At 41.7% G+C, this 26,661-nt stretch overlaps 1 protein-coding gene across 1 annotated transcript in view; it reads left to right on the top strand.

Moving 5' to 3' along the window:
- Positions 1–270: 270 nt before the first annotated feature.
- Positions 271–26,661, top strand: part of POU2F1 (POU class 2 homeobox 1) — a 102,755-nt gene continuing 76,364 nt past the window's right edge. The window contains exons 1-4 of the mRNA XM_065408319.1: positions 271–298; positions 6,244–6,309; positions 21,854–21,954; positions 25,111–25,164. Of these exons, the coding sequence (XP_065264391.1) occupies positions 271–298; positions 6,244–6,309; positions 21,854–21,954; positions 25,111–25,164 (249 nt within the window). The remainder of the gene's footprint in view (positions 299–6,243; positions 6,310–21,853; positions 21,955–25,110; positions 25,165–26,661) is intronic.

The following is a 26,661-nucleotide window of genomic DNA, read 5'->3' as shown; positions in this document are numbered from 1 at the left end:
TGTTTTATTACAAAAAGGGGAACTTTTCACGCTTCAGTCGCCTTGACAATGTCAGACACAGCTAGTAGGAGAGACTAAAACTCCACAGAGCAACTGAAGTTTCCCTGTTCAGTTGAAGATTGCTATGGTGTAACTGAAGTTGTATTTCTCCCCCTCACCCCTACTCCCTTTCTTGTTCTGTTGAGAGCAGTAGCATAAATTTGTTAGAAATAGTCTTCCCCCTCTTTTTCTTTCCTTGGACTATCTGAACCTGTAGAGGATTTCACAGCAATGTTGGACTGCAGTGACTACGTTCTAGGTGGGTACCAGCTCTGCTCTTTCTTATAAGCGTTTAATATGGAAATAGAGGGTGTGAGATTGACTATGCATGTAGGCTTAATCACATATGCAGGGTTTGCAGAAAGCATTTTAAAGGTGAAGCTCGCCAGTAAATCAACAGCAAGTGCCACCCTGCTATTTCAGTTTTTTCCTGATTCAGGAGAATTGTACTCTTCGGCATTGGAAAAAATAGATTTGCTCTTGGGTTTGGGTGATATTCAATACAGAACTTTTTGCTTTTGGGATTTTATTCTGAGAATCATTTGACTTCTGACAGACATTAAGATTTAGGATTTGAATGGCAGATCCATATACTCTTTTTTGTTGTTGTTTTTTTTTATATTTAAAAAAAAAATTCCGATTTCAAACCGCTTACTCATATCAACTCTTCACATGGCCTATAGTTTGTGTGTGTGTGTTTTTCTGACATAATAGCAAGGTTTCTTCTTGTGTAATGGAAAATAGGGTGGAGGTCACAGTTGCCATTGATGCTGATGCAAGCTATGCTTAAGGTACTGAGTTAACGTATTTCCATTAGCAGCCTGTCAGTCCTGTGCTCATATTTCTTCCCTTTTCTATATTTTAAAAGTTATTGTAATAATTGTTTGTTGGTTTTTTGCAATAGGTAGTGTGTTATTTTCAGAGCTCTGAATTCCACACATTGAACCTAAGGGTATTTCCTTTTTGGTTCTACAATAAAAGGTATAACTGGACCATCGTTAGTCTGATGTTTGTTTTTAAGGAGACATCTGAACATGCATATTTCCAGATATGCAGCAGTTGCAAGTTTGAGTCAAAGATTCATATGTAAGTGACCCATTTGGTGTTTTGCTGGCATTGAGGAATCCCTCTGACCTATGTTTCTCAGGGAATTATTTATGCTGGTTCTGATGGAGTATTGGGGAAGTTTCCCTTGAACGGGTGTGAGGGGAAACAGTGCGTGAAATTCTATATTAAGATGATTTTACATGTACACATTGCTTAATTTGCAATTTAGCTATCATTCCAGTCTTGTCCATCCTCTGCTTTTTATTTTTTTCTGAATACCTTTTGAAATATCAGAGAGGCAGTGAAAGCCTAGCATAGTAGTGCCTTGTGTTACACTCAAACTCTGCTATCAGAGTAACAAGAATGAATGTAAAAGCTCCTTTGAGTTTGATTTCAGTCATGCACCTGCTGCTTTCAATCTTTCTTTCTGTGCTTGAGGTTTGTTTTTAGGTGCTATTGACAGAAATTTGCAGCCCAGCCTTTATTTAAAACTCAAGAAAAGTCTAAAGGGGAAAAAGGTGTTGGAGGGAAAGAAGGTGTTAACACCCTTATTTTTTTTAATTGCAAAAGAATTTTCTTTTGCAATTAATCTACAAAACAATTACATTATTGTAGGTCTTTGCCCTATAGATAAGTGTCTATTTTGTTCATAACAGTATTGTGCTTCAGATGCATGTGATGCTATTTGCAATGGAAACACTATAGAGTGCTTGACCCTTTCTGTGCAAAATAAACATAGAACATCACCTTCCACACACCCACCAAGGTTTTGTTCAAGCTGGTGAAGGTAATGAAGGTTTATTCTTCCTTGGGTTCAAAGCAGTTCTGGCAGGAAGTTTCTACAGCGAGTTTCTCTTTACTTGTTATAGTGTTTGGGGGTTTGATGGAAGACAGAACATTGCAAATATATTGCTGCCAGAGGTGAATCTTAATAGTAAAATATTCTTACTGCAAGCACATTTTACGACCTGCCTAAATTCCCCATATACATTTAACACTAAACAACCACTAAATACCTCTTTCTGAAGCCTTGATTTCCCAGTGCAGTCTGGCAAAAACTATTCTTGTTGCCCTGTGGAATGGTATTTGCAGCTTCATTAAAGACAAACTACTGATCATCCACTAGGTATGGAGCAAAATATTTTCAAAGGTTTGCTGCATGAGCCTTCTGTAAAAAGAAAGGGAGAATGTCCACTATATTCTGCAGTGCACTGTACCCAATTAATTTTCTTCAGTAGCTTCAATAATAACAATTTATTTATAATAATGTGCCATTAGAGGCCCCAGTCAGGATCGGGGCCCCAATGCTAATCTCTGTAATGAAGTCCTATGGGAAGCACAGTGCTATTTCCTTCATGCAGAGGCTCAATCCTTTTTCATAGTGTGGACCACAGCTTAACAGAGAAATGATTTTGACCTCTGCCCCTTCCACTTGTGATCATGCTGACCAACTTCTTTCCCATTCATGAACTCATAACATCCCCTGTATTCAGGACTTGAAAACCTGCTAGCCCAAGGCTGCCACTACACTGAAATACACTGGTATTTCTAGTCCTCTTGCTTAGTCATCTACAGGTCATGCATTCATCATTACTTGGATCAAGTCTCCAGTCTCTTGCTGACTAAAATCAGAGCCTGCAATTAATGCCAGTTGCCACTTCCAATGCTTTCCCTCAACAAATTTAGTGCTGGATAGTGCCCCATCCAAGTAAATCCATGTATGCTGGTCCTACACACAGATCCATCTGCGAGAGGTGGGCGGGGCGGGGGCATACAAACAGCTCTTTGCTATGGTGTCAGTAAACAGAGGTTTCCCTCTTCCAGAAACTGACACTAGTTCTCCCTGGGGAGTTACAGCCTTGAGGAGCCAGTCCCCAGTCAATTGAAGACCAGTGGTAGTAGACCCTCTCCTGGCCACCTAGCTGAGGGCTGTTTTATTGGGATGGAGGTCTTGTTGACAGTACTTCACCAAATTGATGGCCGTATGGATGGGAAGGGGCTTGAAGGAACCCTCCAATCACATCCCATAGACCAGTGGTGGGCAAACTTTTTGGCCTGAGGGCCACATCTGGAAATAGAAATTGTATGGCGGGCCATGAATGCTCACAAAATTGGGGCTGGAGTGTGGGAGGGGGTGAGGGCTCTGGTTGGGGGTGCGGGCTCCTGGGTGTGGCCAGAAATGAGGAGTTCAGGGTGCGGGAGGTGTCTGGGGCAGGGAGGGGCTGAGGACTCTGGGGTGGGGCTGGAGATGAGGAGTTTGGGGTGTAGGAGCGTGCTCCAGCCTGGGATCGAGGGGTTTGGCAGGTGGGAGAGGGATCAGGGCTGGGGCAGGGGGTTGGGGTGCGGGCTCTGGATGGGGGTGCGGGCTCTGGGGTGGGGCTGGGGATGAGGGGCTTGGGGTGCAGGAGCGTGCTCCGGGCTCAGATAGAAGGGTTCGGAGGGAGGGAAGGGGATCAGGGCTGGGGTGTGGGGAGAGGCTCGGGGTGCAGGCTCCAGGCAGCGCTTACCTCAAGCAGCTCCCGGAAGCAGTGGCATGTCCCTTCTCTGTTGGAGTGCTGGAGGGGGCCGTTGGAGTGGGGCCACTGGAAGGCGTAGGAGCTGGAGGGGGCTATGCTGCGGCTTCCAGGAGCCGCGTGGAGCGGCCCCTGACCCTGCTCCCCCTCTGGAGCGCCGGAGGGGGGCAAGCCCCAGACCCCGCTCCCCAGCTGGAGTTCAAGGGCCAGCTTAAAACAGTTGGTGGGCCAGATCCAGCCCACAGGCCGTAGTTTGCCCACCCCTGCCATAGACCCTTCTACTGGGATAGTTGACTAATAGCCCTCTGCTGGAGTGTTCTCTCTCCTCATACCCATTACTGCAAAAGTGGGACTGACATATTCCTGTTTCAGGAGATGGGGGATGTTGCAAGACACACACCAGTGCTCCCTACTCCCTGACAGTGGCAGCTGGGCCTCTCCTGGACACTCTAAGAGGCAGTGCCACCTCCTACACCCTTCAATGACATTGGCTCTGGATGTGTGTGTCAGCCAGCTCAGGCAGACATCAGCGTATCCATTACAGTTGGCTCAAATTCAGAAGGTTTAATCTCAGCCATACAGGCTAGAATATCCTCAACCCTCCCCCCCCCCCCCAAAAAAACCACCCACAACAACAAAAACCCAACAAACATTGAGATTCTGTAAAAGCTGATGCCCCTCACTTGGGAAAGGTTCCTACTTGTTATAGGTGACTGGATTTTTCAAGCCATACCTAGGTGAACTACATCAGTTATTTACATGGAAAAGTTACATCTGGAAAGTTATTGATGTATTTTTAACTGAATTAATGACTTTTGACTTTAAAAAAAACAAACAAAAAACTACTCACTCACTTTTGTTGCTCTTCACCTGACTTTCTCCTTCCTATCTCTTCTCCTCCAGCCCTGCATATGCTTCTCTGCTGCCTGGTCTGCTTGTTTTCCTTTCTTCCCACACAAGCTTTTCTGTGGCTGGTTCCCTTCTTCCCCACTTAGCTGGACATGCTGTCCAGCTCTGATCATTCTTTCTCTTGCGCTTCTTGGCACGCCTTTCCTTTTGCTGGTTGTCATTTTCAGTACCAATGGTAGTTGTGGTATCTGAGGGTAGCTCCAGTTTCCTCTGCTATTTAGTAGCTGATGCAAGTACAGACAGGCCGGCTTCATTTCATTGTTTCCAGCTGCTTTTTCAGTCCACTAGGCAGCAAAGATCCTGGACGCCTGTAGAAGCAACTGGAACAAGCTAGAGCAGGTAGTGGCAGTAGCCAGCCCTCTGCAGACCATTGATCAATGGATCATCGTTTTTGAACCGCTGCTTTAATGAAAACCAATTACAGGAGCAACCCTCTTAAACACCCATCAAAAGAACACCCTGAATCCAAAGTTTTATGTTGAGCTAATTGAGGATGGAAGATGCGTTTGAGGATTTGTTTGTTTTTCTCTGTCCAAATTATTCTGTTTAACCACTTGACATAGTCTGTCTTGTCTTGTGTCTATGGTAATGTGAGATGCTGCGGTTACCAGCAAGATATGAGAAGGCCTGAGTTAGAGTTGATACTGTGCTGACAGCAGCTGTTAGATACTCGAAACTGTATTCTCTCCCTGCCACCTGGGAAGGCTCTCTGCTGCATTCACTATATTTAATCTTGGCAGGATCAGATTTTTATTGATAAATATCAGTAAATGTAAGTTTCACCATACACACAAACTGATGAAAAAATATTTCCATTGACAGTAATTGAAATTTACAGATAGGTAAGGTAAGAAAAAAGCTGCTTGAGAACTTATTTGAGCTTGATTTAAGGATATTTACTTTTTATGTATTGACAAGTGATGTTGACAAATTGTGCTTAAATGGTTATAAAGCTTTAACTTTCAATCTCAATATCTACTGTCATTAAATAATTGTCTGACCCCTTCTGAAAGCCCCCCTCCCCCATAATATCCAGAACTGTGGAAATTTAAAGTAATAAAAATAAAAAAGCTTTATAATAAACCTACGTTATTTGTCAAAGTTTTATAAAACAAAATTAAAAATCAAATTCTGCCAAGCCTAACCATATTAAATTGACAAACTTGAAAATTAGGAGCACACACTTTGAGATTGACCCACAGGGAGACTGAAAAGAGACCATAAAAAAATAATTTAACACTGTTGGACATTCCTATGAAGTAAAAATGCAGGACTAGATAAATAGTTCTCCTTGTAATGACTGAATTTCCTTATTTATGAAAAACAAAATATATTTGGACATAGCATAAGCCAGCATTTTTTAATCTATAAATTGCTGCTTTTTTCACCAGACCTTTGCTTCTATAATTCTTTCACAGTATTGGGCACCCTTGCCCTGTTGAATCCTTTCTGTTATTCTCTCAACTTTTTCTTGATTTGTGTATGTGGCTGCTGAGATTTATTCTTTAAAACAATGGCCCAGTCCATGATTGAAAGGCTTGCCATTGCATCCCTTGGTGTTCTTGAAATCCCTTCCAGCCCTACGTTTCTGTGATCCCATCCCTGATCATCATCATTGTATGTGAGATATATGCCATTCAGGCTTGTCATATTTTATACTTAGCTTGTTAGAAAAGACAGCATCAATATTTTCCACTTTATTACTTTATATCTCTTTACCTCTCTTTTAATCCAGACTCAAGAATGAACAATCCGTCAGAAACCAGTAAACCACCAATGGAGAGTGGGGATGGGAACACAGGTAAGAAATGAATATTTAGTGTTCAGATCTGACCTTCTGGGAGAATTGGATGGCTTTAAAAGGGAGAATCTCCTTTATTTGTGTATGAATACTTGGGCTGTTTTGTGTACATTTCTTATGGTTTTTTTTTAGTCTTAGGGTGTGTCTACACTGCAATTAGACACCTGTGGCTGGCCTGTGCCAGCTGACTCAGGCTCGTGGGGCTCAGGCTGAAGGGCTGTTTAACTGTGGTGTAGATGTGTGGGTTTGGGCTGTGGTCTGAGCTCTGGGACCCTGTGAGGTGGGAGGGTTCAGAGTTCAGGTGGCAGCCAAAGCCCACACATCTACACCACAGTTAAACAGCCCTTCAGCCCAGGTCAGCGGCATGGACTAGCCACGGGTGTCTCATTGCAGTGTAGTCATATCCTTAGGGACTCCTGCTTGCCATTTAATATATTAACTATAGTATATCTAACTGTTCATTTTTGCAGATCTTTGTTTCCTCATACACAATAATAATTTTTTCCCCATTCTTGCAATGTCACCTCTATAGAGAGATAGGGTTGCTGATGGGAGCTGATGTAGACTTTGACACCTATTAGGTTCTTCTCTGTTTTCCCTAATACCACAATCCTAGGAACCTTTTACGAAAGAGTTCCCTAAAGAGCTGCTTGTAGGTGATGGAGAGTAAAGAGTTCATTATGTATTATTTTAAAATTAAAATTGTATTAAAAACATAATTCATGTTTTTACCTTTAGGTAGATTGAAAAAAATACTATTTTGTGCTACTAGTTCCTTTCTGGATGCCATTTAATATACTAATTCTTTTTGGGAACAAGGAGTAGAAATGAGAACTCCAAATGAAAAAGTAAATAGGATGAAATAACTCAGAATTAGCCTCTCTCTGCAGACAAGTCCAGGTTATGAGTTGGGGGAAATTTTAATTGTAAGAAATCATTTCTCATTGCTTTTAGAGAAGTCTGGGTTCATTGAATGGGATAAACAATAATTCTTTCACTTCACTTTCCTCAATAACAATAATAAGAGTATTCTTCCTTTATTTCAACTCTAGGAACTGTAATGAACCTGGCAATTTGCAGCATTTTATATTGTTGATTCTCTCTATGTTCTTTGTGCATGACTTTAATAACAATACATCTAAGGACAATTGAGTGTTCCCTGTACTAATCCAAGGTTGATGGATGTTTTCCTGTCAATAGGTGGAACCAGTCAAATTTTTTCAGCTCATTCACATGTCTGTTCCCTGCTACTGCATTTTCAGTTTTTGTAACGTCCACAGTAGTGGTGATGCTAGAGTGAGGGCTCGTCTACACTGAAAATTTACAGTGCTACAGCTTTCTCGCTCAGGGGAGTGAAAAAACACATCCCTGAGCGCAGCAAGTTTCAGCGCTGTAAAGCACCAATGTAAACAATGCACCAGTGCTCAGAGCCACGCCTCTCGTGGAGGTGGTTTTTTTTGAGCGCTGGGAGAGCTCTCTCTCAGTGCTCTACCATGACTACACAAGCCATGTTAAAGCACTGCCAGTGTAGACTAACCCTGAGTCTTAAGAGTTTTGTTTTTCTGTACATAAAAATAATCCATTATGAATTTAAAAGACTCTCCGGTGTGGTTTAAAAGTTCTAATCCCTTTCAGATCCTCTCAAGTGGCCCTACTTTGGAACTGTGTAGGCTTTCTCAGGAGGACAGTGGTTCTAACTCTCCCTTTCTCCTCCAGAAGCACTGGAGCTGGAGGTGTGTGAAAGCCCTGAGGAAAATTTGGGGTTCTACTTCAGTCACAGCAACTTCCTGCCTATAGCACAACCTCAGAGTAGGAACAGAACACAGAAGTGTGGTGGATAAGATACACTGGACGGAATGCACTGCCATCTGGCAGTGTATTCTATGTAACTTGGTGCTATAAACAATTATCATGCCTCTTTTTGACTAAAGTATGCAGCCAAAGAGGGTGACATGGTTCGTACATGGGCTGTTCTTCCTCTCATATATAGCTGTTTTAGCAACAACCTAGCTCAGTTGTAGAAGAGGCAGAGGCAAATAGGTGATCAGCTCTGGAGGGGTTAGATCCTAAGGTAACCTGCTAATTTATGGAGATGTGTATGGATGTCTTTGCAACAACATAGGGCTATAGTTTCTGTGACGTCCTCATTTACGTTCCCTAATGATGGGAATCACTGTATTGTATGAGGCTAAACTTTTATATTTTGCAGTGGCATGTGTTTTGGACCTTTATAAGTATCATCTCTAGTAAATTAAAATATTCCTGAGCTGTTCATTTTAGGCTCATAATTTATAAACTCAGTAGGCAAGATGACAGAACCCAGAATTTTGGAGGGTTCTCTTTATTTATTGTATTAGGTCTCATTGTTTTTATGCTCACAAACCAGTGAAGCTAGTAATTAGTAACATTTATGAACCATTCCATCCAGGGTTCAAACACCTTACAGGCACCACCAGGCAGCTGGCAGATGTTAATCTCAGAGAATTTTATTTTTATCACTTTCAGGGCTAAAAGAAGTTACAAACTCTGCTGGTTTCCCAGTGGCGCTTGTAACTCATGTGAGTCTCTCATGTGTACACTGCCAGCAGATCTCTTAACCACAATGAATCATTGCTGTTTTTCTCTGTTTGAATCGTGTATCAAAATCCTATGAGCTGATGGAGCTTATAAATTTTATGACAGAAATAGCTAAGGTGTATGGAATTTACATTTGGCAGAGATTGTAACTTCAGAAAAAATGCAATAATTGTTGGTAAAGTTAACATACCTTGCTATGCGACTAATAGCTACGGTTCATGGAAGTTAGAGAAGTATTGTAGTTAGAAATTAGACAAATTGCAGTTTGATACTTTAAACCTTTGGAACTTCAGTCAGGTCCCCTGCAGAGACTACAGTCTCCATAGAATGCATAAAGTAGATTGCACCTTTTGGGGATCTCATGCAGGTTAGTGTCAGCAATGTGCCCGAATGGGACTGTAACTTTTAGTAGGGATCTCATACAAGTTTCTCAGGCACAAAAGGAGCTAGTTGCTGCTGAAGTTATGGAACTTGTGATGATCACTTGCCCTCAGACTGGGATTCCTCCCTACCCTAAACAAAACTCTGCAAACTTCTTCTCAAATCCTGCTTCTTAACCCCAATCTTGGCCAGGAAAGCTAACTGGATGTCCCCTGGAGGCACTGAAGGATAGAGAGAATAGCAAGCCTCTGGACATCTCTCCTAACCTCTATCCAGACACCTAATGGTAAATTGGGAGCCTCTTTTTGTCCTATAAAGAGTGAGAGTATGGCATAAAATTTACCTGAGGTCTTCAGTACAATTTACTGCTTTAACTAATGCCCTATATTTCCCAATGTCTGCTCTTTTGAAATAAAAAATCACAGTTGATGACTTTGGTTTTTATTATCCTTCCATTTAATTTAAATTGAATAAACTCCTGATCACTCATTCCAAAGTTATTTCCTATGACCAATCTTAGGCCTGGTCTACACTGGGGGGGGCGGGGGGGGCGGGGGGGGATCGACCTAAGATACGCAACTTCAGCTACGAGAATAGCGTAGCTGAAGTCGACGTATCTTAGTTCGACTTACCTCATGTCCTCACGGCGCTGGGTCAATTGCCGCGGCTCCCCCATCGACTTTGCTTCCGCCTCTCGCCGAGCTGGAGTTCAGCAGTCGATGGGAGAGCGATCAGGGATCGATTTATCACGTCTACACTACACGCGATAAATTGATCCCCGATAGATGGATCGCTACCCACCGATCCGGCGAGTAGTGTAGACGTAGCCTTGGTGGTTTTGTGTTTTGTTTTTTTTTTTGCAGTGTAGACATGTGCAATCAAGCACATTAGACCTAGGGCACCCTGGATTTGTGGCATTTTCCCCAGCTCCATATCCACTGTCACTTTTCACACACACCGACCAAGATGGCATGGAGGCATTGAGAGTTCGACCCACACACACCTTAGGACATGTGGGTAGAGAGGTCGGATAGTAATTGCTATTGTTCAGAAGAATTGGGCCCCGTGTCTGCTGTCTTTAAGCAGCACTAGTTTTCCATATTTAGCTCCTAAGCACAGTAGGAGTTGAGACTCTGTGGTCCCTTCATGCCCCTTCTGGTCTCTTGATCTTCAAAATCCATGCCAGCTACACTCTCATCTCACCAGCTCTCTCATGAACTTCTTGAGGTTCACAGGAGTGGAGCCCCACTTCTAAGCACCTTAGGAGCAAGGTCCTGTGTACCCTACAAACTGGACTAAAAATCTAAGGCAAGGCCCCACTTTCCCCCCTTCGACCCTCTACACCACACCACCCTCTCTGTTTCTGTGGCAAATTGGAAATTCAGTAGTAGACTCAAGTAAGGTCCTAGTGTTCTTCCCAAAACCAAAACTGCATTCTAAGTATAGGAGAAACAAAAGTCCATACCCGTAGGAGAAACAAGAGTCCATACCCTAGATGTCAAGAGTGCTTCCAGTTTTTATTTGAATAGGACTAAGAAAGTTAGTAAGACTTTCTGTAGCCTTTTGAGGATCGCTATCAAGGAAATGCCATTTCTGCTCTGCACCTGTCTAAATGGAGTAAGCCGTGCATTGAGACATGTTATATATTAGCTAGGGAGTCAGTACCTAAGAGTCTTGGCGCTCACTCTACCAGAGCTTAAGGCAGCATTAATGGGATGCCTCCATAATAGTTTCATCTTAGAAAGCTGTAGGGTTGCTACCTGGAGTCCTGTGTACACATTTACACAGCAGTTATCTCCTAACATAGAATCTTGATTTGATGCTTTCTTTGGGAGGGGACAGTTAATTAGAACGCCTCAGCCCACCTTCCTGGGAATATATTGCCAGGTAGAGTCTCACAAGAGGGGATATGCAAGATGATACCTTGAAGGAAGAATAAATGGTTTGTTATTTAATTACAATAGTGGTTTGTCAGGAGTGTTGCCTGTGTATATTCACGCTTACCCAAAGCACCTTCTCCTCTTCCTTGGAGCTCTACTCTAATAGGATTGTGCGGTTTAGTGGAAAGAACTGAGGCAATTGGAGATGCCTTACATCCTTTACTGGGGGAGCCTCTATCTACCATCTGCAAAGATGGCTGCAGTCCCCTATTGTTTCCAGTGGGACTGAACCAGGTTGCCCTCAAACAAAGTGACTGCTCACTGCTGTCATAAAGTAGGGAGGGTGACTATGGACTTTTTGTTGAGCACATGTCTGTTCCCAAAGAAAAATAGAACTTGCATACAATTTAAATAATCTGTAATTCATCTTTAACCAATATTATACATTCTAAACAAAGATATTTTATATATACACACATTGACAAATCGATTAATCTTGCTACATTATCAAGTATGCTTAATCATTTATGCAACAGCTCACATAAAACATAATCAGGCAGCAAAGTGGGATAACTCTGCTGGATTTCCAAATATAAGACTGAGGTCTGGTCATTTTATAACACCCTTTTAATAAGTGATATTTATGAAGCTTTGAAACAGAGGAGTCAGCGAGATTGGATGTTTTTCTAAAATATATGCTATTGGATTTATTTTCGGGAAGTTCTATGGCCTGTGTTATAACAGGAGGTCAGACTAAATAATCACACCTGGTCCCTTCTGGCCTTGGAATCTGTGTCCATTGTCCAGGCTGGAGATGAAGGCATTTCACTGTAATTGCTACAAAGAAATTATTCTCAGGAAATTGTATTGTCTGATATGCATAGAGCATTGAGAAATTGTGGAGGGATTTTTATTTTAAGAAACTAAAGCCAAACACTCATGCCTTATAGACTTGTAAGAATTCTAAAAACAGATCTGAAATTTCAAAGGTCAGCTGAGTGCAGTTTTTAGTTGGTCATATAAGGATATGGGGAATTTTCTCTATCACCTTTCCCCCCCAGAGGGGAAACTGAACAAACATGAAGGTTAAAAGGCAAGGTAGACCCCAGCCTCATTCCAGCCTAGGCTGTTTGACAAACAGGAAAGTTCTGGTTTAGAGGTCTAGCAGAGGTCCACCAGTAGGCTTGAAGAAAAGAAGAGGTGAGCTTTAAAAATAAGTTCATTTTGCTGCTGTTTTACTAGTTGTTTTGACTGCCATGCTTAATGTTAGTAACATAAACTAAGGCTTAATCCAAAGTCCTTCAAGTCAATAGAAAGACGGTCATCAGACCCCTAGTCTTTAAACTTCATAGCTCATTGAAGTAAATTATTTCAGAGAGGTTAAGATTTTAATATTTTAAGTTGTCACAGAGGCCTTTGAACATAACAAACTTTTTTTTTTTTAAATTGCTACCACTATTTGGCCAGAAATTGTTTTCTGATTCAGGCTTTTCACAGTAACTGTGCAGTGGAGAGTACTATAAAAGCTTTCTTATATTTGAATAAACGTTGTAAATTTGTAGAAAAGAGCAAAATTGCAAAATCCATAATCTTCTTGTAACTACAATTTTCCAGTGCTCCTGGATGCTAGTCTACTGTATCTGTGTATTATAAGAGAGGTGCAAGTAGAGGGGAGACAGCATATTTGGTGTCTAGAGCATGAGAAGGAGAATCTAGACGTCCTGATTCTATAAATGAACTGCTGTGTAATCTTGGGCTATTTTCTGTATCTACGTTTTTCCTATCTGTAAAATAGTGATTGTATTTGTACACCTTTTGTAAAACTTTTCCTTCTGTTGAAAGGCACTAAACAGATGCATAGTATAATTATTATTATTCCTGGTATAAAGTCTCTCCAATATCCATCAGTGATCTTCCATTGCTAACTCCGGAGTATCTGAGTGAGTGCCATTCATGTCCCGTATGGTGGTTTGATTAATGCAGCAATGAATGTGATGGAGGGAATAGATCAATCTGTTGTTCGGCTTTGAAGATGGTGCCAAAGTGGCTGAAGACACCAATGACCTGGGCATTTTAAAGATAGATTCCCTGCCTGGTGAGCCCTAGGAACAGTCCTTGGAGGAGTTTTGTGGCCTTTCCTTTTAGAGGCCCTGGAGGTTTGGGGCTCTGATTATAGTGGAGACTGGTTTGCTTGGAGACTGGTGTACAGTCCCTTGGCCTGGATCAGAAGTCAGGCATGGCGAGCCCTCTCCATCATAAGAAGACAGTTTTATCTCCCTGTTTTTTCTGGCTCTGGACTTCAGTGCCAGACAGAAGGTACACTTCTGGGAAACGTGCGATTTCCCCGAGGCAATGGATGTAGTGGGAGTGCCCATCGCTTACCAGGATCGCCTCCCCGTACAACAGACATTTGAAGCCGGGAGAACTGGGCAAAACCTCCCAGTGAACAAGAACTACTATCTAGTATCTATATATGAGATAATTTTTTTTTTAAACTAGAAAGCTAAAATTACTACTGCTTACTGACTAATTAGAGTAATGCTAAGAACTACTACAACTAACTACTTGAATAAGAAATGAGTACAACATTGAGGAAATCTCAACGGGTACAACTGTCAGAGCTCTGTCTCAGGCCGAGGCGGCTGAGAAAGAACTGAGGGCAGTTCGCCCCTGTTCCTTGGGCTCACCAGATAGGGAATCTACCTCTAAAAAGCCAAGGTTGTCAGTATCTTCAGCCACTTAGGCACCATCTGTTCTTCAATCAAGTACCCATGAGGCTGCTGGTTCCTCAGGTACCCAGGGTACTGCTAGACTGAGAGACTTCAAAGCCTCAGGCCTGGAGAGATAATTGGTACAGTTGGCAGACTGAGGCAGCAAGGAAAGCTCTTCCTCTGCTTCCTTGGTACCAAAGAAGCCGTCTTGGGCTCCGACCACACTTCCCTCAAAGTGCTGGAGACTCACGGTACCATCAGTGGCTTTGACCATCATCACCTCGGTGCAGACCACAGACTTGATACCGATAATATACTTACTACCCCAGGATTTCTGTTTTCCCCGGGACCTGACTGTATCTGAGACACCTAGTTCTCCGCTGCTTGGCTCTGATGTGCTGTCAAGATCTCCTGAAGGTCAACTGGTACCAATGGTTTCACTTCAGATCTCTCCAGATGCCCCACCATTCCAGAGAGATTTATAAGAAGAGGATTCTAATGAAGACCTTGCCTCAGTGTCTCAAATATCAATTCAGGGTTCTCCCCCTCACTCCTATAGAGGCCCCTTTCCAGAAGTCTGAGACTATAACTACTTGTGGCACAAGATTACTATCAACATCTCACTGGTATGGGTGCTGCCCCCTCCTGCGCCTTATACTTCTCTTTGGCCATATTGGGACCGTTGGGCTGCCTATCGCCATCAGGGCATTGAGCACAACCTGTTGCAGAGAGAGGCAACCTGCATCACCTGCTCCCTCCAGGAGACCTGACCCTCAAGATAAATCCTTTGAGGAGCAGGGAGCTAGAGCCAATGAGGTCGTCTCTCTGTGGCCAACATCTCATTTTCAACTCCGGATGAAGCTGTCGTGCCTCCTCCGCCATCCTTGGCAGATGATTTTAAGCAGTTCCAGATCTGGTCAAGAGAATTGCTGACTCCTTACAGATCTCTCTTGAGGAGGTTAAAGAACCTCATCATAAGCTGCTTGATATCCTCCATTCACCCTCATCTACCTGCATAGCTTTGCCCATAAACAAACCCCTTCTGGACCCAGCAAAGATCATCTGGCACACTCCAGCTACTATTCTGCCTACATGCAAGAGAATGGATAAGACACATTATGTCACAGCAAAGGACTCCAAATTTTTATTTTCTCGTCCTCACCTAACTCTTTGATACTCAACGCAGTTAATGTACGTGGAAGGTAGCACAAGCGTCTGGACTTACTGGGTAGGAAATCTCATTCCTCCGCTTCCTTACAATTTAGAATCACCAATTACCACATGCTAATGGCAAAATTTTATCACATAAACTATACCAAACTGAACTCTTTTGTTGACCACTTACTGGCAGAGCACGGAACACGGAGCAATTCCAGGCAATTATTACAGAGGGCCAATTACTTGCCAGGACATCTCTACAAGCCTCTGTTGATGCTGCTGATACTGCCTCCCATTCGATCACTACAGCAGTAGTTATGAGACGGGCTTCCTAGCTCCAACTCTCAAGATTTCCAAAAAAGGTCCAGAATACAGTGGGGGAGCTTCCTTTTGGTGGGTTTGAGTTGGTTTTGGACAGCATAGATGAATCTATGGTTCATCCCTACGGACTCTAGGGCTGCCTTGCATTTTATTGGTATCTATATAAACACACCTACAAGAGGTAGCTCAGCAAGTCCCAGATGGCTCAGAGAGCCTGCTCTGCTCAATTTCTTACCTCCCAGGAGCCATGTGAACCGCATCAGAAGAGACCCAGATTCCAGAGAAGGAAACTGTCCACTTCTCAGCCTTCCACCTTGCACCCTTCCACCTCCAAGCAGCAATTTTGATGGGCTAGTTGGCCTGAATTACCGTCCTCATCATCTGCACCAATCCACCTGCCTTCTTCCCTTTGGCAATAGCCTTTACCACTTTTGGCAGGCTTGGGAGACAGTCACTGTAGATAAGTGGGTTTTGGAGATCATCTCCACAGGATACACCATCTACTTGACTACGCTTCCACCTACAAATCCCCCTTCCCTGTCCCTCTTTAAGGACCCCTCTCACAAGACCTTGCTTCATCAAGAAATAGACTCTTCTACGCATGGGAGCTATAGAACCAGTCCCCATGCAGCACAGAGGGAAGGGGGTTTATTCAAGATATTTCCTGACACCAAAAAAGAGTGGAGTTTGGAGACCCAGCCTACATTTGAGGCTACTCAACATCTGTGTGAAGGCACAAAAATTCAAAATGGTGACTCTTGCAGCGATAATAGAGCAAGGGGCTTGGTTCTTAGCCCTCAACCTTCAAGATGCATATTTCCATATAGCAATCCTTATCCCACAAACAATACCAATGTTTCACTGTTGGTCAGGGCCACTTTCAATACCAAGTGCTCCCCTTTGGCCTGTCATCTGCCCCGAGGATCTTTAGAAAGGCATGTCAGTAGTAGCAGCACAGCTCAATAGGAAAGGTAGTATTCCTTTACCTGTACGATTGGCTGCTGAAAGGCCGCTCCTTGGAACTGACATCTCGGGCAACTTCTGAGGCCACAGATTTCTTCCTTGAATTGGCCTGCAATTAAACATTCAAAAATCCACTTTGACTTCTATGCAAAACTTCATAGGGGCACATCTCGATTCAGTAACAGCAAGAGCCTACCTTCCTCTGCACAGATTTTTGGCCCCAACACAATTCAGCTCAGTCCCCAAACTCTGATAAAGAACTGTCTTCAGTTGCTGGGGCACATGGCAGTCAGCACCTTCATCATAGAACAAGCAAGACTCCGAATGTGCTGCCTTTCAAGGGTGGCTCAGAACTGTTTATTCACCAAACAGACACAGTTTAAATATGCTGCTTTCCATACCCACCTGCATAAAACAATCCCTCAGCTGATGGAAAGACCATCGCAACGTGTGTGCAAAAGTCCCATTCGTGTATCCTCCCCCAACAGTCATCATAGAATCATAGAACTGGAAGAGACCTCGAGAGGTCATCTAGTCCAGTCCCCTGCACTCAAGGCAGGACTGAGTATTAGCTAGACCATCCCTGACAGGTGTTTGTCAACCCTGCTCTTAAAAATCCCCAATGATGGAGATTCCACAAAGTCTCTAGGCAATTTACTCCAGTGCTTAACCACCCTGACAGGTAGTTTTTCCCAGTGTCCAACCTAAACCTCCATTGCTGCAATTTAAGCCCATTGCTGCTTATCCTATCTTCAGATGTTAAGAAAAACAATTTTTCTCCCTCCTCCTTGTAACAACCTTTTACCTACTTGAAAACTGTTATCATCTCCCCTCTCATTCTTCTCTTCTCCAGACTAAACAAACCCAATTTTTTCAATTTTCCCTCATAGGTCATGTTTTCTAGACCTTTAATCATTTTTGTTGCTCTTCTCGACTCTCTCCAGTTTGTCAACATCCTTCCTGAAATGTGACGTCCAGAACTGGACACGATACTCCAGTTGAGGCCTAATCAGTGCAGAGTAGAGTGGAAGAATTACTTCTCATGTCTTGCTTACAACACTCCTGTTAATACATCCCAGAATGATGTTGGCTTTTTTTGCAACAGCATTACTCTTGACTCATTTAGCTTGTGGTCCACTATGACTCCCAGATCCCTTTCCGCAGTACTCCTTCCTAGGCAGTCATTTCCCATTTTGTATGTGTGCAACTGATTGATTGTTCCTTCCTAAATGGAGTACTTTGCATTTGTCCTTCTTGAATTTCATCCTATTTACTTCATACCATTTCTCCAGTTTGTCCAAATCATTTTGAATTATAATCCTATACTCCAAAGCACTTGCAACCCCTCCCAGCTTGGTATCATCTGCAAACTTTAAGTGTACTCTGTATGCCATTATCTAAATCAATGAAGAAGATATTGAACAGAACCGGACCCAGAACTGATCCCTGTGGGACCCCACTCGTTATGCCCTTCCAGCATGACTCTGAACCACTGATAACTACTCTGGGAACAGTTTTCCAACCAGTTTTGCACCACCTTATAGTAGCTCCATCTAGGTTGCATCATAATGACAGACACCTCTCTGCTAGGCTGGGGAGTTCATCTAGACACTCATGCGACCCAGAGCAAGTGGACATCGCAAGAGACTGTGCAATACATCAACCTCCTGGAACTCAGAACGGTTGGGTAGGCCTGTCTCTAGTTTCTACCACTTATCAGGGACAAACACATAAAGATCATGATGGACAACTTATCATGCATGTTTTACATCAATCACCAAGGAGGAGCAAGATCTCCCTCCCTCTGCGCTCCCATCAGTATTATTATTCCATCTCAGCAAGAAGTGGAAGCTATGTCGACAGAAGAGTGTCTCCCGCCGACATAGCGCCAGTGTGGACAGCACAAAACTTGCATTGGGAGGGGGAGGAGGCTTTTTTACATCCCTGAGCAACAGAAGTTGGATCAACATAAGCGGTAGTGTAGACCTGCCCTAAGAGTGGTTCACCTGCGCAGTGCTATATAACAGTGGCATGGGGCATGAGGCTGACTAGCATACATATGCGGGCTGAATGGACACTGCTATGAAAAATCTCTGATCAAAGGTGCAGGGGGCACTAGCACATCTTGAGTGGAGCACCCGTAGTGGGGCATACCTCAAAGAACCACAGTTACTACACAGGGTGAGTAACCATTTCTTTTTTTAAAAAGTTCACTGGATAATAGCAGTGTTTATTTTTAAGGCTTTTTTAATATTTTTATTTAATTAACTTTTCACAGTTGCAGGAAATTATGAGAGTGTTAGACAATAAATAATTAATGACAGTGGATGCTGAGATTCAAAAAGGTAAAGCTTTATAACTGTTAAAACACAAGTTGTCATCAACGTGTCAAAATATACAAAGTAAATATCCTTAAATCAAATTCTAGTAAATTCTCAAGCAGCATTTTTCTTACTTTACCGAACTGTAAATTTCTATTATTATCAATGGAAATATTTTTTCATCAGTATGGTGAAATTGATGTTTACAGACATTTACCAATAAAATCTAATCCTCCCAAGCCTAACTGTATGCCTCCTTGATTTTCCTGAAAATAAGCCATATTTGCTTTCATGGATTTTTAAAGTGATGCCTAAGTCCCATGATATAACAACTGCATCTCTTTCATTTAGTCGATAACCCAGATTTGCTAGCCATAATTTTTAATCGGAATAAGATGTGGCCCTGGGAGTGGGAGGGGGGGTATTCAGTGGTGGTGTAGCTGTGTTGGTCCCAGGATATTAGAGAGACAAGGTGGGTGAGGTATATCTTTTATTGGACCAACTTCTGTTGGTGAGAGAGACAAGCTTTCGAGCTACACAGAGCTCTTCTTCAGCTAAATACAAGGTCGAACAGATTAGCATAAGTAGTTAGCACATATTCTAAGGGACCATTCAAGGTGAAGTGGCTTGTTAATATCACTGTAGTCATAGGACAAAAAGGGGGGCTAGTGGATTAGGGATTGTTATAATAAGCCATGGGCAGTCATGCATTGTTTGAGCACCTATCCATCACCGGTAGACAAAATCTTATAGCTTTTAGGATGAAGCAGTACAGTGATCCTACTGAAATTTCCTCCAAATCTAAGTATGTTGGTCTTTTCTCATTTTAGTCACCCCATTTCTTAGAAGATTAGGGTAATTATAGGCCTGTCATTCTGACATCGATCCCAGGCAAGATAATGGAGCAGCTGATACGGGACTCGATTAATAAAGAATTAAAGGAGGATATTATAATTAATGTCAATCAACATGGATTTATGGAAAATAGATCCTTTCAGATTAACTTCATATATTTTTTTATGAGATAAGTTTGCTTGATAAAGGTAATAGTATTGATGTAATATACTTAGACTTCTGTAAGACATTTGACTTGGTACCGCACCACATTTTGATGGGGGGAAAAAACTAAAAAGATAAGAAATCAACATGGTGTATTTTAAATACATTAAAACTGGCTAACTGATAGGTCTCAAAATGTAATTGTAATTGGGGAATCATATCAAGTGGGTATGTTTCTCAGAGTCCCACAAGGATCGACTCTTGGCCTTACACTATTTAACATTTTTACCAGTTACCTGGAAGAAAACACAAAATCATGATTGATAAAGTTGGCAGATGACTCACACATTGGAGTGGTAAATAAGGAAGAGGACAGGTCACTGATATGGAGTGATCTGGATCACTCAGTAAGCTGGGCTCAAGCAAACAATATGTATTTGAATAACCTAAATGTAAATGTATACATTTAGGAACAAAGAATGTAGGCCATATTTACAAGATGGGGGACTCTATCCTGGGAAGCAGGGATTCTGAGAAAGATTTGGTGGTCCTGGTGGATAATAAGGTAAACATGAGCTCCTAGTGTGATGCTGTTGCCAAAAAGGGCTAATGCATCCTTGGATGTATAAAAGGGAATCTTGAGTAAGAGTAGAGAGGTTATTTTATTTCTGTATTTGGCACTGGTGCAACTGCTGCTGGAATACTGTGTCCAGTTCTGGTGCCCACAGTTCAAGAAGGATGCCGATAAATTGGAGAGGGTTCTGAGAAGAGCCATGAGAATGATTAAAAGATTAGAAAAATATGCTTTATATAGTAATAGTCGCAAAGAGCTCAATCAAAGAGAAGATTAAAGTGTGATTTGATTAGTCTGTCGGTACCTACATGGGGAACAAATATTTGATAATGGGCTCTTCAGTCTAGTATAGAAAGGTATAACATGAGCTGATGCCTGGAATTTGAAGCTAGTTAAATTCAGACTGGAAATAAGGTGTACATTGAGAGTAATTAACCATTAAAAAAATTAACTAGCAAGGATCCTAGTGGATTCTCCATCACTGGCAATTTTTAAATCAAGACTGGATTTTTAGAAAAAATATGCACTAGGAATTTGTGAAAAATCTATGACTCATGTTAAAGAGGAGGTCAGATTAGATGATCACAGTGGTTCCTTCTGGCCTTGGAATCTATGTGCTGTATCATCTGCTACAGAACTTGTATGCAATTTTATAAATTGGAAATATCCTTTCCCATAGTCACCAATAGTCGAGGAGGATGTTGTAGTGGGTGGAAATAATATCAACAGTGTACCAAAACAGTTGTCTACAATACTTATTCTGTTGCCTTCACGTAACATGGAGGAATGATTCCTGAAACCACAGTACAGCTGTTTTTTAGCAGAAGAGAAAAGCTTTGACAATATCTTGGAGAAAAGTTTCCGATACTCTTCAACCAGATGTGCCAGCATTAGCTTTTGGGCTTTTCCTTCTTCTAGGCCTGGGTGGGAGAAGAGTGCAAAGAGGCAATCAGTTCTAAATTATTTCAAAGTGGATAAAAGATAATAGAACAAGAGCAATCTAGTGTAACAAGACCTCTGCACAAATATTCATCGGAACACTGGTATATAGTTATCAGAAGGACTATGTCCCCATGTTCTAATGCACATGTGGCACTACCATTTCCCTGTTGCCTTCTCCCCTCCCCCTTCACTTTCTTGAAAAGAATCCTTTTTTTCCTTAAATACATTTAAGCATGAAGCGCTTTGAGATCTAATGATGAAAAAGAAATAGGGATTGTGTTATTACCACTGTGATCCTTGTTTTTTGCAGAAGTCTGAACTTCAAAATTGCCATCAGCAGCAAGCTGTTAGGTAGAGGGTACTTGCAAAACTGAACTATGAGCTTAACCCTAGGCACATACAGTTATAGAGCATCCTGTTGTGAAACCATTGTCAGCACTGATAGAGCAGGGTGATCAAGATGATAGGCATTAAGGGGGTTATGAAATTGCTTGCGTTTAACTGGCTCAGAGTATATACTAATTGCTGGGAGTGACAGTGCTGCTTTCATTTCTGGGGGGACTCAAACCCTTGTTGTTATTGGAGGACGTTTCATGGAATTAAGAGTTAGAAGTCCAGAGTAGCAGGAGACTTCAGCAAGAATTAATTTAAAATTTCTTAATATAATTTCTTTTTGAGTCCTGTTCAACAGTTTTGTAATTTCTTCTGCCTCTTCAGGCACACAGACAAATGGCCTGGACTTTCAGAAGCAGCCTGTGCCCGTTGGAGGGGCAATCTCTACAGCCCAGGCTCAGGCCTTCCTTGGACACCTTCATCAGGTAAAAACCAAGACACTTTTTAAACTGGAGGTGGTTTGGGAAAGAAGTGGATGGGGAAAGATTTCCCCCCCACCCTGTACAATTGGCAGCTGAATCCATGAGTAGTGTAGGGGAGCACTGTCATCCTGAGTAGATGTGAGATTTTTTTTTTCCTGCCTGCTAAATGTTAGAGGCTAGTCATGAATTATTGTACTGATCTGTAGCCCACATATCAAATACACTGAGAATTATTATTGGGAAATAGCTCTTTTGGGAACTTTTAGATAACAGATGCCACCACAGGGCCATATTACAGATGAGAGTACCTATAATTAAAACACCATATGCCTTTCATAGTTCTTTCAAAAATCTGGAGAAGGGCGTAGGAAATGAATACTCTGGAACTGTACAGGCCACTGGGATTTAATGTTTACTCCTCTTTGGAAAAGTGTTCATTAGAATCACAGGTGTCCAAAGACAAGGCCAGAATTGGTCTCTTCTCTTAAGAATTATATTTGCCCAATAACTGTCCCAACATGGACCTGGAACTTGTCAATACCTAGTTAAAGAAAGGAGAAGTGATAGGGCTACCAGTACAGAGTTCAAGTCCTCCTGTTGCTTCCCATGCTCAAGGAAAGCTTAAAATGATGGAACTAGACAAGCATATGTTTCTACAAATTTCTGAGTCATTTTTAGGAAGATTTATTTCATGGAGTTGTTTTCCTTAGGATATTCAGGCTTCTATTTCCCTTAATTGCTTCTCTGCAGCCCCTATTCTTACGGAGTCAAAGTTATACTTCAGAGGTAAGGTGTCTGATCACACTTAGGGTCTGAGAACAAATGTCTTTCCCTTCCCTGGCACCAAGTTTAAACTTAAAATTACTGGAAATAATTGGCTGACCCCATGTGTTCAAGGTCTGGGGTTACACAATTGTTATGGTATAATTGAGGTACTCAGGCTTTTATGTTCACTTTTAAGAGCGCAGAGCTGCCATTTTATTGTACTGAGCATTCAGTACTTTTTTGTCACAAAATTATAATTTTCCAGAGGATAGAGGTTTACCTAGGACCTGTGGAATAACAGTGTGAATGTTTGAGTACACTGAACCAATAGGCTGTTGGAGAATGCCTTTCTTGCACACTTCGCTCTCAGTACCCTGAATGTGCGTGTCAGTATGGTATGCAAATTCAGGAGCTCTGAAGGTCTTTTGTGTTTCCAGAACAGCTTGTTTTAATGTTCATTTGTCATATGACTTACCTGAAATCAATAACTTTTATCAGTACAGTATTATGTCACCTTGCCCTGAAAAGTATTTTTAAAAAGTTGCTAAGACCATAACTTTTTTTGTGACGATGTATGCTGCATTTCTTGAATCTCTAGTTTCAAGAAATCTCCAAGCCTTCTTTTGATGCATCTGGCAATGGCCAGTGTCAGACTGGCTACCACCTTAGATATGAACTATTAGTGTCTTCCATTATAGCAACAAAGGGTCCTGTGGCACCTTATAGACTAACAGAAGTATTTGGAGCATAAGCTTTCATGGATGAATACCCACTTCGTCAGACGCATGTCCATTATAGGAATTCTTAGTGGTGACAGCTGTGATTACTCTCAAGCTGGAGTGCTTTACATCTGACCAATGCCAAATACAATACAAGGTGCCATTCAGAAACTGTCTTCTAAAATACTCTAATAGGAAAGTGTGTGCATAGGGGGATGGAGATGGGTGGTGGGGAGAGAGAGAACAACACGATCTATGTTCAAGTGTGTGCTGGCTGCACTTAAGAGACCTAAATTTGTAAGGTCAACCTTTAGTGCTGAGAAAGGTAAAAATAATTATATCCAGGCTATTTCACTAGGATAGTGGTTTGATTAGGCTGTTTGGGCTATATGTTGTTGAAATCTCAGAACACAACAGGCAAGGCAAATTAAACTTAACTTCTAGAGATGAACTCTGTTTGGCGACAGGAAATGCAGAAAATCTTGTAGAATCCCACCCAGGAAGGTATGAAACATTTCAAGAGATAGCTCTGTAAGGTCAGAGCTGCCACAGCATGGAATTTTTGTATCTGGATCTGAATTAAAGCTCTCCAACCCACATAGAGCCAACAGGAAAGCAAGTATAGTTAAATATGTTACCACTCTCATGCAACACATCTCAGTATAGGGATGTCTTCCTTTTCTTAAAGGACAGCATGCCACATTTGATCATTTGTTTTTCTTGTACTCATTATGTGTTTCCTGGTTCCCAGTAAAGCAGTGGATTTCAAGCATGGTCAGTGATGAAATATTCTACAGGCTATAATCCTGCCCTTTGGAAGAATTGGCAATTACGTAACATTCTTCCTTCGTAGTAGGAGTGATGCTGATGATGTTAACATGAAGAGGGTTATTGAAGCTGACTACAGTGTATGAGCGTATAATTTATGTGGTAACAGGAGAGAGAATCTTTTTCCTGTTCATAATATTTTGTCTCTATCTTGCTCTTAAAAATCCCAAGTTCTGGAATGTTGCTTTCATTTAACTTTCCTGCCTCCTATGCACCCCCCCCCCCCCCCAACACTTTCTTGGGAGTATTGGACCAGGTCATCAATCTCAAAAATTGAATTTGAGTTTGAGTACACGTCAGTCAACGCTGCCCTTGTTAAGGGTATCCCCGTCCTCTGTATGTAATTTTTTTTTGCAGTGTTTAGGGACAGTGAGAGTGCTTGGGTGGTGGATTGATGTGTGAGAACAGTTTTTATGTGGTATATGAGGTTCCTGCTGCATGTGTAAATTCCCATTGTGTGATGTAAGGAATGTGGTGAATGCAGCGTGCGTATTTGGGGTAATGCCTGTTCTGAAGTTAAGAAGTTGATTAATAGGGTTTTCATTTTAAGAACGTAGGAGATTTCTGCATAAAAATTATATTTCCCAAAGAAGACTCACCCACCCAAAAATGCTCCTTTCATAGTCAGATTCACATCAACATCCAGAGGTCCTAAACTGACAATCTTTTCTCAGTAAGAGGTGGACAGATAACACTGTGCAAGGTCCATATGGACTTGTCTAATATTTCTCAGCACTACCCCTACTTTCAGCTACTGCAGAATGTTTTAGGGGGTCTGTGTTTCATCTTTCAAAGCTTTATATGACTGTTACTTCACTTCATCTCAGTTCTTTGCACTGTGTTGTAGGTCCAGCTCGCTGGAACAAGTTTACAGGCTGCTGCTCAGTCCTTAAATGTACAGGTAAGGACTGCCCCTCATTCTCCCATTCTCCATCAAGTATCTGTTTCATTAAAGATAGTTTTCAGGCTGCGAGCTGTCCCATTCTAATTACATTTGTTTGGGTTTGTAAAATAAAAGAGAGGTTGAGTAGTAATAGTTTCACAGCTGCAGAACAGATTGGGTGATGGTCAGCAGTAGGAGCTGGTTAATTCATTGGTGCTAATAATTTTGTGTCAGAGGTTAGTGAGCAGTTGTAAATAGTTCTCATGCTGCATTACAAACTCCAATAATCTCACATGTTCCTTGATTCCAGCCTTATTTTAATCATAGATTACTTTGCAAGCTGTGTTTGATATCTGAACATAGGGGGCCAATGTAGCATTGATTTTTAAGGTTGCTGGTGTGGATCACTCGGGTTTCCTCCAACATCAAATAAATTATACCTAGTAATTTAAAAATAAACTGGGCTACTTGCTCCTCATTGATCTGCATGGTATAGCAAAGCATTCAAACTTTGTGTGATGCAGTATGCTCCATAGCATTTCAATCAACCTACTGCTTCCTTTCAATACAATATTCAAGCAACATGCCGAAAGGGGAAAGGGATGTAGTTTTATTGAAAACTGGTTTCAATACTGCAGTGTACTAAAGAACTGGGATAGTGCATTCCATGAAGCCAAATAGAACATGGACCCAGTTACATGTGATGATGCTTTAGAAAGAAGGGGAAATACTGTGATCTTCCTTTTTAAGAGAAAGGAGGCAGAAAATTGCCTTGGTTGCCATGGTAAACTTCCATCCCTGAGAGAGATGTTGGCAAACAGGCTGTATCACCAGTGCAGAATGTTTACAGTCCTATGCTGTAATTATCTCTCAGTGACTGGCAGAATGAATCAGAGGCTTTATGTTAATTAGCCTGCTCTGCAGTCCCCAAAACAGGTGGTGGAAAATATGCAAATCTATGCAGAATTTTAATGCTGTGCATAACCAGTTTTAATTACCATAAAACCCTCTCTTTCCTCTTCAGACACTCTCTTGCATTTCCTCCCTCATGGCTGCAGTATTCTCTTCTCCATTTAAAAAAAAAAAACAAAAAACCTAATTTTAAGTAAAACACACTGCACAGCTATATAAATGCTTAATTTTTTATTTTAAGACAATTTGTGTTGGGCTTCTTGCTAGATTTAGTGAAGCATATGAGGGCATTTCAAACCAGTCGCCCATTTAGCTAGCATTCTGTTGACTTAATGTCCTTAATGCAGATGTTTGAAAAACATATACTCCCTTCACTCCATTGTTCTGGATTTTAGTCCGTGAATCATTTTAAGTGCTTTGTGGTGGGCAAATATTTTTTCTTTGTGTTAAAAAGTAGCATCAGTGATGCTGCAGCAAACAAAGTGGGATCTAAAAATATTTCAGGTACAAAAGAACTGGGTGTTTTATTTTGTTTTAACCCTAAGCTGTGTTAGCTACACATGTTGGAGCAGTCATAGCTGAGATGGTGGGCAGAAAGAGCCA

The sequence above is a fragment of the Emys orbicularis genome, chromosome 1, assembly GCF_028017835.1.
Source record: "Emys orbicularis isolate rEmyOrb1 chromosome 1, rEmyOrb1.hap1, whole genome shotgun sequence".
Taxonomy (NCBI): Eukaryota; Metazoa; Chordata; order Testudines; family Emydidae; genus Emys; species Emys orbicularis.
The sequence above is the reverse complement of the archived record's forward strand: the minus strand, read 5'-3'. Positions and strand labels throughout refer to the sequence as shown.